The sequence below is a fragment of the Rhea pennata genome, chromosome 25 (assembly GCF_028389875.1).
Source record: "Rhea pennata isolate bPtePen1 chromosome 25, bPtePen1.pri, whole genome shotgun sequence".
NCBI classification, from domain to species: Eukaryota; Metazoa; Chordata; class Aves; order Rheiformes; family Rheidae; genus Rhea; species Rhea pennata.
This window is the reverse complement of record NC_084687.1, coordinates 5,232,222-5,249,383: the sequence shown is the minus strand read 5'-3', so window position 1 is coordinate 5,249,383 and position 17,162 is coordinate 5,232,222. Positions and strand designations below refer to the sequence as shown.

The following is a 17,162-nucleotide window of genomic DNA, read 5'->3' as shown; positions in this document are numbered from 1 at the left end:
AGAGCTGCCCCAACTAGGTAAACTAGAGAAACCCTCCCCAAGAAAAGGCACGGGTCTCTCTCTCCCTCCCCTGAATTTTTCCATTTTTCTGTTCTTGCGTGCAAGATCATGACAGTCAAATGCAATGATTTTTCAGCAGCAGGGTGAACCTTTTTTTTTTTTTTTAGACAGTGAATGTCCTTTGCTTAAGGCAGGGATCGCTGAACAGCTTGAGCCAAACACAAACGCATCCCCTTTGAATGCTGCACAGATAAAGAATATTTTATCATAGCAGACAAGAAATTAGAGCCTCAGTGCTTTAGGTCGTAAGGGCCTCTGGGGAGCTTGTGGGATGGCGTCGGCACCTCGTAACACAGCAGACGTTTCCGAAGGAAAGCTTAAGAGAGGATCCAGGGCAATTGGAAGCCAAAGGACAGTAGCCTTAATGAGACTTGTAAAAAGCCTGGGAACACTGATGCTGTGGAGGCATCTGGGCGTAGCTGCAGGACGAGGGGAGCATTTATAGCTGCACTGCAGCTGGCTGCACAGAAATCTTCCAGGATTTCTTCCACATATTTTTCTCTAGAGCTTGATCAATATGTCAGGCTATGTTGTGCCTTTGGAGGCACAAATGAACACAGATCTTTGTTTGCCAGAGTTTCTCCAGCTCACACTAATTTCGGACTCAGCCCTTCAGTTATGGATAAATGTTGTCATTATTTGCCCAGCTCTATAAATGGGCAAATAAAATTTAGAGTGAATTGCCTACAGAAATTCCTCTCCATTAGCAAAGAGTCTATTTATAGTATTTGTACTGCTGATTCTCCACTCGTGCTTTGTATACAGGTGAGGATGTTACAATAAAAGCGTAAAATACTACAGGCCCAGTCTGCCTCTCACAGCAGTTTTAGGTCACTGCTATCAGAACGCTTTAATCGAATTAATTCTATTTTAAGCTGTTGTGAGAGCAGATTAAGCCCCTAACCCTGGGATTCAGGAGCGCTTCATGCCTACTGTGCACAACAGCCTGCTCCCCAACACACATCCTTGTATCTGTCTGAGCACACGACCCCTTCCTCCCTCTACTACAAAAACTGTAAGTGTGACCTTAGGGGGAACTGAAGATGTTCCTCATCTGTCTCCGATCTGATGACACGGCCTGTATGGGCCGTTCTGCCTCAGCCTCAGCTGAGGCCGTGCTGGGTGCTGTATGCGTACACACATAAAATGAGAGCCCGCTCTGGAGGACCTGCAGCGTCTCCTGCAGCGATCAGCTCATCTCCCTCTGCCAGTGTTCCCACCAACCAACTGGCACACCATTTGGTAGCATGAGAAACTGCCTTCTTTAAAGGAGTCTCCTGTCTGGAGGAGAGACTCGGGACGCCTGGACCGGTCCATGGAGCATCTCTTCATATGGCTAGAGAGAATAACATTTATGCTCCTCCTGTCCCAAGAGGATGCTCTTCACTGGGCTGAAACTAAGATTGCCGGCCACCCTGAACACTTTCCACACGTACAAGCTCACGCTCCAAATGGTTGAGCCCTCCTGTCACCACGTCCCAGAGCCAAGGAGCTAAACAGCAGCTCCTGGTCAGTAAGTAACTTTGAACTGCACGAGGTGGCTCATTAATCGCAAAGTTGACCCATGCTCAGGCCAACTTCTGTGCACTGGCAGCAGTGCAAGGCTGAGTCTACCCCAGGCAAAGGCAAGTCAAACACCGCTGCAGAGAGAAGAGCTGTGGTGGGAACAGGACAGAGCTGGGCCCAGTGTTTTCTGCTATGCTGATGCCAACCACAGCAGTATCCAAGAGGACTGAGCCCACATCTCTGGATGCCCTGGGCTGATTAAAACATCCACCTGTACACTCACCCACTAATTCAGATGGTTTGCAGAAATGTTCTGTACATCTAAATAAGTAAATAAGGCAACCAAGGACATAACTCCAAATCTGAGTTCCCCATAAACTTCAGCTTGGAGCAAACCAAGGCTATTTCCCATATCTAAAACTAGGGAAAGATCACCAGATATTATACATTTCTCTAAAGAAGGGGAGAACTGCCCCCACCTGTGTGGAGATGGTTTGAGGTTCTCTCAGACACGCACAGAGCGATACCTGCGCACAGCTGTCTTTGCAGCCCTGCCACCTATGAAGCCGCAGAACTAGCAAAGCTCTGAGACACTGGAAGGAAATCAGCCAGTCTCATTCCCACATTAGTAGTCCAAGCACTATCCTTCCTTATCCAAACAAGTTCTTTAACTATCCTAAACAAAATGACGGAAGCCACTCTTCTCCCTGGTAGGCGTAAAGGCTGTCGGGGACTGGTACAGAGTAGCCTGAAAGAAGAGCCACGCTGAGAGCAGACGGAGGAATACCCATTCTGAGTGATCACCGTGACACTTACTGGTTTTCACCTTGAGGGTGTACGGGTTTTTCTGCTGAATTGTGTGGGTGAAGTGGAAGCGTGCATTACAGCTGTAGTCAGTCTGGGCATCTTGCAGCAAGACGTTGGAGAAATACAAGTCCCCGTTTTGGCCTTGGGAGACACGCTTGTCTTGGTGGATTGGCTCCATGGCTGCATGGGAGAACAAAAATTCAAAGTCAGTCAGAGCTGCCAAAAGAAATACTAATGCTCCTGGATCCTCCTGCAGGTGACTGCATAAAGGAGAAAAGTAATCCTCTGACCTAAGCCAGGTGACTTGATGCTCTAATCTAGCAGTAATACCTCTAAAGATTTAAAATATAAACAGTGCAGGCTACAGAAGTGCTCCCCACAGGGAGTGAGGGGTCAAGCTGGGAAGGGGCACTTGCCCAACTTACAGCTGCTCATCCAGAAGATGACTGGAGAAGGCAGGCCAGGTGGTGGGTTGCACTGCAGGCTAAGTGGAGCGCCTTCATCAACCTCTATCACGTCCACCTTTTCCTTGGGCCACAAGGGAGACTCTGTGATAAGAAGAGTAAAGGTACAGCATGTGATCTGATGAAGAGATTGTTTGAGGAGAGATTCACTTTGCAAATCTCTTCTCTCCTTTCTTCCCACTGGACCTGGCCTGGTTTCAATGGAATGGCCTTGATGCAAACTTTACTTCTGTATGTGCAAGATTTCCTGACACAGGTAACCAACAAAGCAGGCCAAGATGTTCAAGTGCTGAATAACTCCCATGCCTCTTCTACAAAATCCTGTATGATGCAAATATTGACTGTAGCCCTTAGGGCAGCTTGTTCCTCCGCCAGGACTGGGCAGGGTGAACTACTCACTAGAAACCTGGAGGTGGATTTTGCTGGAGAGTGCTGTCCCGTAATCGTTCCGCGCGAAGCACTGGTATTCGCCCTCGTAGTCCTCTGGCCGGCCACCACCGTGGAAGTCAATGACCAGCGTTCCTGACCGCCGCCGCATTGATACTTTGGGGTCTTTTGCCACGTTGAAGAACTTCCCATTCCGCGTCCATGAAAAACTGCAAGCATTGGGGAACGCTTGTTTTGCAACCATACACTGCATTTACATGGTGAGATCCTTACAGCCAAATTAGCTGATGGTGTAAAATGGTACAGCTCCACTGACTCCAGTGGAAGCATGGCCAATTTAGACCTGCAGCAGGCTGGGCCCAAGGAGGCCAGAGCTTCACTAGAGCAAGCCCTTCTCTTTTATTGGCTCTAATAAACAGCACAACTTCAATATAACAAGAGCTTTAGATGCGCTTACGTGGGAACGGGATTCCCTTTAGCTTCACATTCAATGAAGATGTTATCCCTGGGGTCAACGATGTAGTCCTTCACAGACTGCTTGGTGATTGTAGGGGGCTGAGGCACTGCAAGGCAAACAAGAAGAGGTGAGGAGGGTCATGCAAAGAGGAAGAAACCTCTCTTTTCTGTCCTACAGCAAACACTGCCTGGCTCTTGGCCTGATCCCCAGGCTGGACATGCAATTTGTAGACCAAAATCCTTTAAGATCTGAGGAAATTCCCATGAGCATTGGCGGGCTCTCAAACCATCAGCACTGTTCAGTCTCCCTTTCAGGGCTGATAAGCCTGTATTTCTTGCCTGGTATCTTGGTCACATTAAGAAAGCTCAGCTACGTCTTCCTGCTACCAACAGGTCATTCGAATCAGATCGACAGATACCGTATCTGTGTACCTCCAGGAAAGCAGCCACGACACAGAAACAGAGAGCTGCTGCGGGAAGTTTACAGGCACTCCCTGAGCAAGAAACAGGCCCCCAAGTTCTCTTGCTCACCCAGAAAGAGCATAGCAGTGGCGTTCAGGGCTTGTGAACATGGGCACGCAAGCCTAGCAGCTGAGCTTGGCACATGGGCTTCTGCCAAGCCTGTTCTCCTCCAGGATGCAGCTTCAGCAATAACAAGCCTCCACAGATCCACGTCTGCACTGCAGACTTACTGCTTTGTGGCTACCAGGTCTTGCTGTAGCACCTTTGCAAACTCTGCATGGCTGAGGAGGGAAGACGGTTCCTCCTTCCTACCCCAAGCCACACCACAGAGCATGAAACGCAGCCCCATAAACCCTGTGCCAAGCAACAGCCTTGGCCGGCCCTGGTTCCTTATGCCCTATTTCAAGCATGCAGAGGTGACTACTACATACACGGAGAAGACAGGGGTGAGACTTACATTCACTCTGAATATTTGCTGTTATTTCCAAAGTGCAAGCATAATAAAAAAGAAGAAAAAAGGTTAATTGAAAGGCAAATCTACATGCATATACACTCTGTACACAAATATAAACATTACACAGCTATTGCAGGGTCTGCAAATACCAACACATCAACACACAATCAGTTTGCAATGAATGATTCAGGTATGTTCTGATCCACCAACTTACTGTTCACGTGCAAGACGCCTCTGCCAAGCAGCCCGGGTCGCTGGTCTCTGTCCGCTCTGGGGCCTTTGGGGACCAGCAGAGGGACCAGCGTCGCCTGGGAAGGCCTCAGCGTACTCACACCACTAGCCTACAAGCCTGCTGGTGCTCCAGTGGTCCAGGTAGTCGTATGCTAAGGTTAGGAGCATCCTACCTTATGGCCAGAATTACCCTGAATCAGAGGCTAACATTCACCTCAAACCCTGATGTGGCTTTTTAGGTGGAGGCCAAAATTGGAGAAGACACCTGTAAAATCCAGTAAAATAGGAGTAGGGGAGCAGCCGCAGCCCGTTCAGGTTTGACAAGCCCCGAGACACGGGGAATAGAGCTCCTCCACTTGCAGAGGCTGCAGTTTGCACGCTTATCAGGCCCTACGCACGCGGAGCAGCTGTGCCACTTCCCCACCGCCTGTGCGACGTAGGAAAACCCGGCTCACGCGGTGCGTTCACCAGCTCAGGCTCGCAGGCGCAGGGTGGCCGCCACGGGTGGGCTAAGGCGGACCAGATCACCAGATCACTGGCTTAAACGGGAGGGGAAAACAAAGTCCCCAATTGCCCTCAGGGCCTGGATGGAAGCAGAATGAAGCTGATGCACCACGTCTCAAATGGAGCTAACGGAGGGCTGCAAAGGGTCGGCTGCCCGGGACGGACGCTGGCAGGACCTGTAACGCTCGCCCGGCGCCGGGACACGCTCCTCTCCTTTCCCCTGCAGTAAGGCAGTGCAGGATGCTCCGGAAATGGGTTTAAGCAGCTCAGAAATGGAAACGCAGCAGGCAACACGGGCCGCGTCTCATGGAGAACACAGACGCTTTGCCAAGATACCTTTAACTCTCGCGCGGCTGCAGTGGAGAAGCCTCGCGGGGAGCCACGCCAGCAGCCGCGCTCCCTTAGGAGGCACGGCAGCGCTGGGGTGTTAAAATCATGCCATCCAGGGATTTTTATGGCATGGTAGCCTATTCCCGACAGGCAAGGCCAAAGCATGTACCAGGCTTGGGCTGCGGCAGCTTGGCCAAATCTACGCAGGCAAAACCGATCTGAATTTGGGAGGCGGAACACAGTATTTCTGCTGATTTTAGGTCATGTATTTGTAAATACGTGTCCCACTGACCCGTGGCAAGGGTCCACCCGAGGAGGAATGCCAGAAGCGAGTGCTCCATCTCCAGCCCGCTCTCCCCAGCAGCAGGGGAGGTGAGCGGTGGCTCCCGCGGCCCCGCGCTGCGCAGAGGGCAGACGAGCCCACGGGAACGGTGAACTACTGTATAGCAGTTATAGATATATAGCTACACGTATAGTACTGAAAGTGTTATAAATCCTAACGGAGCCAGGCCTGAGGAAGAACTGCCAAGCTGTGGGCATCCAATAAAATTCCCACTGTTGGCAGCAAGACCGCCTTGTGCTTGCGACTGCCATAGAATAAGTATTTTCATCTGGAATCATCTGGAATGGAGCAAAATGGGGACTCAAGCTCGAGTCTTGCACAGATCAGAGATTGCTCTGGGTCCCCCTCCTTGTGCTTGCAAGCTACGCAGGTATTTATTCACCTTGGTGAATTGGGGCTTTCCCACACTTTCTCTTCAGTTATTTTCAAACTTCAGTGAAATACCCTGAACTTCTCACTCCCAAATTTTTCTCTCTCCTTTTGCTGTCCATCGGTTGAGCATGGATGCAGCCAGCAGACCCAGGACTCCACAGAGCCACAACCCACAGGGTAGAAATTGCTCCTACCTAGAGCAGCCCTGTGTAGATTCAGCCTGAATTCAGACCCTCGCGAAAAGCTGCTCTTGTCCTACTGATGCGCTGTTCACTGGAGGATTTTGGCGCACTGCACTGTCAGAATATATTCCCTGCAGCAGCAGATGGATTATTATTAACAGCCCCTACACGAGCAAGTTGGGACATAAAGAAATTATGAAACTGGTTTCCAGAACAGCGATGGGAACAGAGTCTCTGGGCCGTGACTTAGCGGCGCGCTCTCTGTGCGAGCCCCCATCCCGAGCGCACTCAGATAAGTCACGCGTCTCCCCTGCGCTGGCCTGAAGATGCCCTCTCAGCAGAAGAGTCGTTATCCTGTGTTCCCCTTCCTCCTCGCTCCATCTCCCCCAGCTCTCGCACTCCTGAATCAAACCTAAGTCTCGTCTTGCAATTAACCGAGAAGGCCCGACAGAGAGAGAAAAATTGCATAGCTCTAGGTATGACCTTCTCGAACATCGCTGCCCTGCGGGACCTGCACATCAGCTCATGACAGCATCTGAGCAGACTAGCAGGGAGCTCGTGTCCTCCACGGAGGAGCGCACCAAACCCCGCGCATGCACTGACCTGCCCATTTTGTGCAACTGTACCACATCCGAAGCATCGGTGCTGCAACCAGCAGAGGTCAGAGCTGGAACTCAGCCGCGACCCGCGGCATGGGGACGCCTTTGCTGGTAGATCAAACCCATCGGGGTAAGCTGGCTTTGCCAGCAAAACCATTGCCAGCAAATCACCAGCAAAGACGTATCTTGATAATTTAAACACACCAACAAAATACAGCAGTGTTGTCTTCAGCACAGACATAAGATAGATGTCCTTAGTAAAGCGAGCTTCTGTGTCCAAATGGCTTAGCCAGTACAACAGTAACAGGAGGGATGACGCCTCCCAGCTACCTGGCCTTCAAGAAGGTAACACAAACCTCTGCTGTGCTCTGCAGAAACCCCAGGAATCCTGGGATGCGCCACTTAAATCAACAGGCTAAAGATTTGGCAGGACCTTGTTTCCTTCAGACCCGCTTGACCCAAGTGTTCTGTCCCATCTTGATGTGGGGTTTCAAGCCCTTACTCAGTTTTTGAGGAAGACTGACTAAATCACGGAGTGATTTAAATGACTTTCTGGACAAAAACAAGCAAAAGAAAAGAAAACCTTGGGTTGGACTAAGAAAGCCACCTGGGCTCTGCTCTTCCTTGCTCTATCTCCTCAACCGTTTGCAAAGGCATTTTTAGAGGAGTAAAACAGCACTTACAGTCAAGAGGAACTTCAATGGCACTGATGAGGTGATGGAGGTACAGGGCGAATGCTATTCCTGCGCGGGTGAGCTGGGGTCTTTGCATTACCATTTTGGATGGCTGGACTGCGTGCCGGCCTCGGTTCCTTCCCGCGAGGCGAGCTGACCACGGGCACGTGCAGATGGACTTCTTGGATCCTCACCTGCAACACAAATGCAAAAACGTGGATCACCGAGCTGCTCTGTTTCCTGTCTTCTTTCTTTCGGCAACATGGGCGAGGGAGCATGTTTCCAACCCAAAAATACTTGTGCAGAGGAGCGGCCTCACGTCCCGGGGAGCGGCGTTCTGACAGCGACGGAAATGGTTTGCTGGCTCTGGTGCCTCAGGTACAAGCCCGCGTTCACCGGCCTCCCAAACCCCTTGTTCCATTGACCAAAACCCAGCCTTGCTGCGACATTTGTGCTCAAAACCTGGAGAAACAGCCTGGAGAAGAGCAGAGCTGCCTCACTCTGCCCAGGGATGGTTCAAAGCTGCGCAAAGCAAGCGACTCCGAAACCGGTGATGAGTCCACCAGAGAGAGCAAAAAGGGCAATAGGTTGTCTAAATAACTTAATTGCATTTTATAAGCAAGAAGCACCTAATAAACATCATCAAACCCCAGCCTTTATCCTGGATTAAAATGCGGAGTTGAATGTCCCCGGAGAGAGCAACGTCGAGAGCTGGCGAAGGGTGCTTGGGCACAGCCCAACCATCGCCCTGCCGTCGCTCTTCCTTGATACAATATTGTGTGTTACTAGACTAACAAGGTATTTTTGGATGGAGGAGCACGGAGCATCCCTTCCCACGGAGCGGACAGTCTGCCCGGCCTCCTCCAGGCGTGCAAGCTGGGCTCCTTGCAGGCCTCCATCCAAACCTCCTGGCGACATCAGGATTCCGGTTTGCACACGCATGCTTTTTATTTGGCTTTTAATAAACCCATAGACTAAATGGATATTAAAAGATAATGGAAAAGGAAGATAAATTATCTGACTTGTGCAACCAAAATCCCCTTAGAAAGGCTCTGGAGGTGCAGAGGTTGCATCACAGCTGAGTTATGACTCTGTCTGCAACGGAGTTATAAATACTGGGCATCGGACATGCAGACAGCTCTGTTGGCTAAGAACAAAAATAACGCCAGGGCAGCAAACAGTGGAAAATCCCCAGCCTGGTTCCTCGCAGCTCCTCCCTGCCTCTGTGCACTGGCTTTTGCTGAAGCTGGATGTCACCAGACAGGAGAACAGTGCAGAGAGGCCATTTGGCAAGCCAGGAGAGCCCGTCTTCATGAAACATAAATAACCCGCTGCGGCTTCCGCTGCTGCTCCCCCTTCAGCTGTTCCTGAGCCCTGTAAGAAGCAAGAGCAAAAGGGGGGGGGGGGGGACACAGCAGCACCACCAAACCCAGTAAATGCAGTTGGTGTTAATCCACAAACACTTCTCCCCAGAAAGCCCAGAAAGTCACTGTCCCCGTGGTCTTGAAAGCTAAATTGGGTGTCCTTGAAAAATAAACTACAGGGAGAGACCTAGAGCAGAGGAGCTATCCCACCACCTTCACGGGTCTCCCAAGCCAGCCCGACCCAATGGACGAGAAACCGCCACTGCGAGAGCGCCCAGGAGCCACCGTCACCGAGCACTAAGCAGTTAGCCACCAGGGAAAGCCCAAGCCTGAGTGTGCAGCTCCCTGCCCGACGCGGAGCCACCGGCACACTGGTGTCTGGGGGACTGTGGCTGACCTGGCTAGCCATGCTTTTAGCTTGGATGAGAAAGAAAATCTCGAGTAACTTGTATTAATTTCAACTTCAGACCCTCCCTGTGCCACGGTCGGGTACGGGCACCACGGAGAAAGCTGCTGCGGCAGCGAGGAAGGAGCAGACGGCACAAGTCAGCAGCCTCGGCACGTGGCCCGTGAAGCTCTCCTTAGTCCCGCAGCGGATCGAACCCAGCACACAACTGCTTTTGAAGACACTTAGCCCATCACCTTTACGGTGGTCTAGCAGCATTTAACTGTTTCTCCATCCGCCCGGGATTTCTTCATCCTTGGGGAAAGAGCTGATCCTGCCCTGCGACCAATGACCACAGCGAACCTCTGCAACCCGGCAGTCTACGGAGCAGGAAAGACCAGGGAACGGATCACGTGCACCGTTCCCGTGCCCTCTGCAGATGAAGCAGGTAGGCGGGGATTTTTAAAGCCTTAAGAGAGCAAGCTGCTCAGCTTCCAAGGCTTCCCGCAGTGTTCCTGCGCTTGCAGAGACTTCTGCAGAGATTCCTGAATTTCCGAGACAAGATGAGACCAGTCAGAGCATCTTCCCTGCCCTGCTCCGAGGTGAGCAGAGCCCGGGCCCCTGCTCTTTGGCTGACGTCTGAATGTCCTTGGCCACCTGTCTGTGTCCCAGTTGCACCAGATTACTAATTGCTTGGGGCTGGGGGCAGGGGGAAGAGGGGGCTCTGCTCTTTTTTGCTCATTCTAAGGATTTTCCAATCCAGCTGTTGCAATAAAAATAACTGAAGCACAGAATAATTGTGGGACTGGGGCAGTAATTAAGGCACGTACAAGACTGGTGCAGTCCTCGGTGACCAGGTCACACTGGACAAAGCTTTTCAAATTGCTTCTTTAGCTTTCTGTCTCGAGGAAGATATCATTTTGATCTGTAGTCTTCATTATTTAGAGCTGTTCATTCTTCTAGTTACAGCTTAAAATGAGTAATGGCTCAGCTGGTTTTCTGCCTTTCTGTTAGCAAGAAAAAGTTTGATTCGTGAGCTAAATCAACCAATACTGCAACCAGATATTTAGCAAGGCTAAAATTTCTCATGTTCTTGCTATGCTTGCATACTGATGCTTCACCTCACTGCCACGAAATGCTTCAAAACCTTCTTTCTCCACAGATGTAATATGGGAAGGAAGGTGCAAGACAGCAGCTATTTAAAAAATGTATAACTCCAAATGCCACTTTGTGGCTGAAAAGCAAAGAATACGCTGTTTTCTTTAAGCTGGGTACTGCTTGGTGTGAGAGAAATGGCCACGATGCTAAGGAGTAGGCTCCTGGCACAGATGCTTAGGAACTATTTGCACATACATGCATGCGTGGGTGATTTTGCATTAAATGTTAGTACAGAAAGAAGCAAGCCCAAACGCTATTATATAGAGCACGCAAAACACTAGGCATCTGTGCGCAAAACTGATGGGAAAATATATCCCACACCGCCAGGCGCCTTCCCGGGATGGAAAGCACAGGGAAAAGTCTCACCAGCCCCAAGGGCCGGAGCTGCGCGAGGGGGTCGAGGCACAAACACGCTTATCCGGGGCTGCTAATCATCCCGAAGCTGCCTGACGTCTTAATCTGCTCCTGCGAGACCGGCTCAATCTGCGAGACACGCGTGAAACGTCCCAACAACCCTGCCAGGCTGGAAATTCCTTGGGAACGGGGCTCTGGCTCCCGTGCAAAGGAGCAGATGAGACTTCTTCTTCCCAGACTTGACGTTCCTCAGTCTTTGTTCCAGGGACCTGGTGCACAGCGCAGAAAAGATCCGACTCCTGCCAAAGCAGCCGCGTCAGCCCTTCGACCTCAGAGCTGCCCCAGTCCCCTGGGACCGGCCGTGGCCACGGAATTGCGCGGGTTGAGCCTGGGGTCGGTCAGAAAGCCCCTGGACTAGCTGGCCAGAAACCAACCCAAATCCTGCACCCGTAACGCGCAGTAAAGAGGGGCGAGGGTTTCTGCTAGCTGCGTTGCGAGACACCTCTACGCTCTCCGAACCTGCAGCTCTACAGATTAAATCCTAGATTCGAAGCAACCAGCCGGCGCTTTCCACTTCCTGTGCCAGCTCCAGAACAGCCTGTGCCAAGCGTCCCGCATAGCTCTGGTGAGATTTGGGCAGAAGTCAGCTACACTTGCGAGATTTCCAGCAACACAGACCAAAACCTCACACACAAGCAGCCACGCGACTGCGATGCCGTCAGAGGAATTCGCCCTCCCCAATACAGCTCTGCTCCGCCCTGACCTGAACCCAAGCACCAGCAGAGGCCACGTCCCTGCTCCGCTTTCCTCCAGCTCCGAGCAAGAGGGCACCAACACCGGCTCAGGTGCCTTTTCCCCCAAATACTTATCTAAGGTTCAGAAGTGTTTTGCAGACCTGGTGCTTTCCATTTCCCCGGTGACCTGCCACAGCATCAATTCTCTAAAGTCTTAGTCTAGGGTGAGAAATGTATCCCAGACCTCTTTCCAGATTTATAACTTTTGTAAATGCTTTTATCAAAAAGAAAAACATACTAGAAACCGTAGGACAGGACCTTTAAAACTAGAGACTGTTTCTCTTTGCAAACTCAGTCAAATATCCACATAGCATTAGGCGTATTTGAAATGTTTCAGGAGAAATTGTATTTCTCATTGCAAAATTAGCCCCGGTTCCTATCCCTGTGCAGCAGCCAGGACGAAGCAGGCTGAAGAACAGGAGACTTCCAGAAGGAAGCACCTCGCCGTGCAGAGCCCACCCTGCGTTACAAAACGCGCAGGCAGAGGTTCGCAGCGCGGCGCCACGGGGTTGCTGCTGCGGTGTCAGAAGTTTTCCAGACAAATGCTGATTTTCAAATGACAGCACAGTGGCTAAGCAAGCTCCTCAAGGATGCTGTCAAGAGGAAAACCTCGCTCTTTCAACTCGGTCCTGTCTCTCCTGCTCTGATCACACCCGGACGAGAACGGCTAGCTCTTCCGAACAGGGTCAGACGGACTGACGCCCTTAAACCGAGGTGCTATTTGCACCTGTGAATCGCCCTCCTTGGTGAGCAGGACTACAGCCAAGGAAGGGGGGCTGCAACCGGCTCGGGCCTCACCAGCCCCAGCATAAACCCCCGCCGTTTCCTCCAATTCAGGAAAACATCTGCCAACAGAGAAGGCGTCATTCAAAGCCTTGCTGGGCTCCGAGCCGCTGCGCGGCTCTGGGGCAGCCGCCCCGGCACTCGTGCCGCGACCGTGCCAGTGGCCAGGCAAGCGAAGCAGACGGTGCTGAAACTGCACCGGGCCCGGGCACCGTTGCAGGTCATTTCCTGGCACATGCTTGTCTGCAACAGCTTCACGCTCTCGAGTTTCTCCTTATGTAAAGATAACCCTTGCATACCTCTAATCAAAATAGAGCACGCATATCCAAACACCTTGTCTGTTAGCCACTCAAAACCTGCAGTGAAAGGGGGGGGGGAAATACAACTTTTGATATTCTTTCAGGTCCTTCTCTGTCCCTTACAGCACTGCTACAACATCAGGTGCAATACGGGATGATCTTACGAGAATGAAGACTCTGCTCCAGACACCTGCACTGCCGCTTTGCCTCGGGGCTATTCAAGGACACCGATCCAGCACAGCAGCCTGCTTGCCAGCACGGCAAAGCTGCAAAGCTCGAGGATAACCAGGGAAGAAACGTCAGTTCTCTCCTTCTCCGTGCACAGGGCTATTTAAGATGCAGGGTGCCCCCTCCGCTGCCTGGAGGCGAAGGGAAGCTCCCCAGACCCCTCGGCTCCACATTGGCCAGACCCAGAGGTACCAGTGGCACTGGGAAAAGGCTGAAATTCCTTTCCATAATGAAATTGGACTTTCCTGAACAACAAGCGAGACAAATTCCTTCCCTATAGCCTTGCCTATAGCCCTGCTCCGGCAAAAGGAGCACGAGGCTGAGCTCTCCAAGGCGGACCGGGCTGCTCGTGGGAGCAGGCACAGGAGCAATTCAGTGACGGCAGGAGGAATCTCTGGTTGAAGACAAATGAAATTAAATAATTCCACAATGAAAAAATATTTTAATCAGCTCATTAGATCCAGCAGGACGCTTTCACTAGTGATTAGGCATTTATCCTTATTTATGGTTGCAAGAGGAACAGTAAGATTCCAGATCACGAAGGACGTTGATTTAGAAGGGACATACGCACGTGAGTCCCTAGCAGAGATTAAAGAACTCATTTTCGGGGGTCTACTCCCGCTTCGTCCCCGTTCTCCATAGCCCCCCCCCCCCGCCACACGTGACGTGTTGGGTGGTTTCCAGGTCGCCGACCTCCAGCTTGCAAATCTACGTTCTGCTTTTGCCTGGCGGCGACAGCACCTTTGTCACCCGCGGTGAAGGCCAGCGAGCGGTGCCGGCCGATCGTTACAGCTGGCTGCACGAAACCCGGGCAGTGCCGGACAGACGTACCCAGACACGCGCACGGACGCGCCGTAGCGGTCGGCGCGCGTAGGTCCATGTGCAGCAAGCTGCAGCGAAGCACGGGGAAGAGGAAAGGCGCCGTCACCCCAGCGTTTTCACCCGGAGGCGCCGCCGGGCTGGAAGACGCCTTTTCCTCGAGGCGGCTGAGAGCCCTCCCCGCTTTGCCTCTGCTCGGAGGAGAGGGACGCGCTTTGTCCGGGGCCGGGGACAGCTCCCGGGACCGTTCTCAGCGCGCAGCGGCTGTCGGAGGCAGACACCAGCAAATTCATTTGCATTTCTCCATCTCCTCTCTCCCCCTTAAAAAAAACCAGACCGTTCCCGTCCGCTCAACAGCTGCTTTCAGCCCTGCGGGACGCTCCGCTGCTCCGGGTGGGCCCAGAGCTCGCAAACCCGGGAGAGAAACCAGTGCAGAGAGGACGAGGCTGCCCCAAACGCCGGCCCGGCCGCGCCGGCGGAGAGGGGGCGGCAATTAGCCACCGACGGCGATCGCGTGCCCCGACTCCGTGCCTCCGGCGGGGAGGGACCCGGAGCGTCCGCCGCGGGCCGGCTGCGAGGCCGCCCCCGCGAACCCCGATGTGGCAAGTACCGTCTAAAAGCAGCGGCCAAATCGAGGGCGACTGGCTGCCGGGTCCTCTCCGGTTACGTGCTCCCGAGCAGAGCTCACCTAAACTTCTGCACCGGTTTGGACCGAGTCCCTCGTGTCCCCGGTCCCCGATTACCAGCGGGGCTGAAAGTCATCTCCACCTGCCTCTCCGCAAGCGGTTTCAGAGGCTCCTGTCCGTGTCCTGCCGGGTCACAAAGATAAATTCCAAAATTCCAGATTCCTCCCTGTCCTCCCCACCCCCTGGAAAGGGCTTTTTCCTGCCTGCCTTGCTCACGGGCTCCCCGGCTTCCCCCAGACCAAGACCCGCAGGAGCAGAGGTTCGGGTGCACCTCCGACGCCATCATCCTCTGTTTAAAAATAAATAAAAAATAAAAAATCCAGACTGACGGACGCGTTTGGGATAACTGCCAAAACTGCAATCGCAGCACAGCTTTGGGGAAAGCGTACCGGCCGTTTCTCACAGTCCCTGGTTTCTCATCTCCTCCGTGGGATTTTTGCCATGTGCTGCGTTTTCCTTCCGCTCTCTGTAACGCTCCTGTATCGCACGGGGGTGACTTCTCAATCTCACGACCTACGGGCTGGATGAATTTTAAAAGAACCGAACAAGCGAGCGTTGAGGGAAAGCGCGGCGGTGCCGCCGGGACCGCCGCCGGCTTCCTGAAGTCGCCCACCAGCAAACGCCGGGAGAGACGCGGCAGCATCCCCTCGACTCCGCGCAGGGCGAAGCGCGGGAGCGGATCAGCCGATTCCCTGGCCTTCGGGGCTGGCACCGCGGTCAGGTTTGTAGCTTTAGCTCGTCTCCGGGTCTAAGCAGCCCGCCGGAGCCCGCTCCTCCTCCCTCACGCGGCGCTCGGGAGTCAGGGCCAGCTGCACCGGGGCTCCCGTTTCAGATATGATTTTAAAAGCCAGGAGGAACGGTGAGGCTTTCCCCAGGCTCCCCAGGCCCTCGTGAAGCTGCGTAACGCTACTAAAGCGCGGATAACTCCAGGGGCAGACACTTAACCTATCACGGTCATATCTCAGCGCTATAAAAACATGATTTAATTTATCCTCCCGTCCTTCTAGCAGCGTAAGGAAATACCGAGGTGCTATTGCACGGAGAGACTCCAGCCCAGCGAGGCTACGCGTTACCCCCAGGACGCGAACGTGGCTGGGAAAGGAACCGAGGTCACCCGAGCACTGAGATTAAGCAGAGAAAAACCGACTCGACCTTTGCAGACCTGTCACCCAGAGCAAAAGAGAAATGCAAACGCGTGGGAGTTCCCGGGGAGCGGGGGGACGGGGGCTTCGCGAGCCCGGACGGCGCCGCGCCGGCGGCCGCGCGGCAGCTGGGCGGCCGATCCGCGGGGCATCGTTTCAGCCTGCTTCCTGCACCTGCTGCACGACGTTACGTTTAGGGAATCGCACAGCTAAAAGCAGACATTTTTTCCTATTTTTTCTTGTTTTTAGGAAATTTTTAAGAGCTCTCTTTCATTGCAGCCTTTTGAGATAACCGCAGGTCGTTTGCTTAATTGAGACTGTTTGCAAGCAGGAACCAAGGAAGGGAACAGGCAGGAAAAGCATGAATTGAAAAGGAGGAAATACAGCCAAAAAGGTTTCACCTCGAGGAGTTTTAAGGGCAGAAGGGAAAACAACCAAACCCCAAACTCTCTGCTGAGCAGCACCTGGCAGGTGCAAGTTTGGGGCATCTTGGCCAATTTTTAACAGCGCAGAAGCTACAAGGCAAAAGCGACGTCTCCGCTCGAGGCGACGCGCCCCGCGCCAGACGCTGCCGCCGGCTGCAGCCGAGCCCCGCGGCAAGACGAGGCAGCGCGACGCGGCAGGGGACGCGCCGCCCGCTCCAGCTCCCCCTCCGTGCCCGTTTTCATTCAGATGGAAACCCTGACCCATTTGCAAGGCGCGAGGTCTGCACCGCGGCCCGGGAGGAGAAGGGCTCGTGCCCTTGCCACGCGCCTCGTCGGCTGCGGGGCCCCAGCCCGCGGCATCGCTCGCCCCGGCGAGGAGGGGGCGAACGACGACTCGGGCACCCGCGTCGCCGATAAACGAGGACGGCGTCCCCGGAGCCCGCGCCCCGCGTACGCTCTCCCGCGCACGCTCTCCCGCGCGTGCTGTCACGTAGGTTAAATCGCCCCATTCGGCTGCGTCGCAGCAGCCCTTGACGTGATGCAACTTGTCACAAATACCCGCGCCGCGACACCGCGAGAAGGGTTTTCCTTTTTGCACGGAGGAAAAAGGTTAATGAAGCAAAAACTGCACGACGGGCAGGGTACGGATGCCCGGGGGTTAAAAGGCCCTTGGCTGCTCCCACACCAGGCAGCTAAATGAACTGCACAAGCTGCGTTCAGGTCTTGCATGGTGATCGCTGCAGAGCCTGGGACCTTCTCCTTACAGGAAAAAACCCTCAACTCTTCCATTACAGTCACATCCAAAGTCCATAGTATTTTTATTTAGCAGATAAGAAAAAAATTTGATTACGTTACTATAGACTGCTGTTGATGTTGTGAAGAAGCCGAACGCTC

General features: G+C 53.1%; 1 protein-coding gene across 6 annotated transcripts in view; it reads right to left on the bottom strand.

Moving 5' to 3' along the window:
* NFASC (neurofascin) overlaps positions 1 to 7,934 on the bottom strand; it is a 57,995-nt gene extending 50,061 nt beyond the window's left edge. For 4 of the 6 annotated variants that reach the window (XM_062595175.1, XM_062595178.1, XM_062595180.1 and 1 more), the window contains exons 1-6: positions 7,841 to 7,934; positions 4,600 to 4,617; positions 3,682 to 3,787; positions 3,237 to 3,433; positions 2,799 to 2,921; positions 2,383 to 2,553 (exon numbers count right to left, since the gene is read on the bottom strand). In XM_062595175.1, coding sequence (XP_062451159.1) covers positions 2,383 to 2,553; positions 2,799 to 2,921; positions 3,237 to 3,433; positions 3,682 to 3,787; positions 4,600 to 4,617; positions 7,841 to 7,934 — 709 coding nt within the window. The remainder of the gene's footprint in view (positions 1 to 2,382; positions 2,554 to 2,798; positions 2,922 to 3,236; positions 3,434 to 3,681; positions 3,788 to 4,599; positions 4,618 to 7,840) is intronic. The other 2 variants (XM_062595177.1, XM_062595176.1) reach the window with 1 other exon arrangement.
* Positions 7,935 to 17,162: the final 9,228 nt, after the last annotated feature.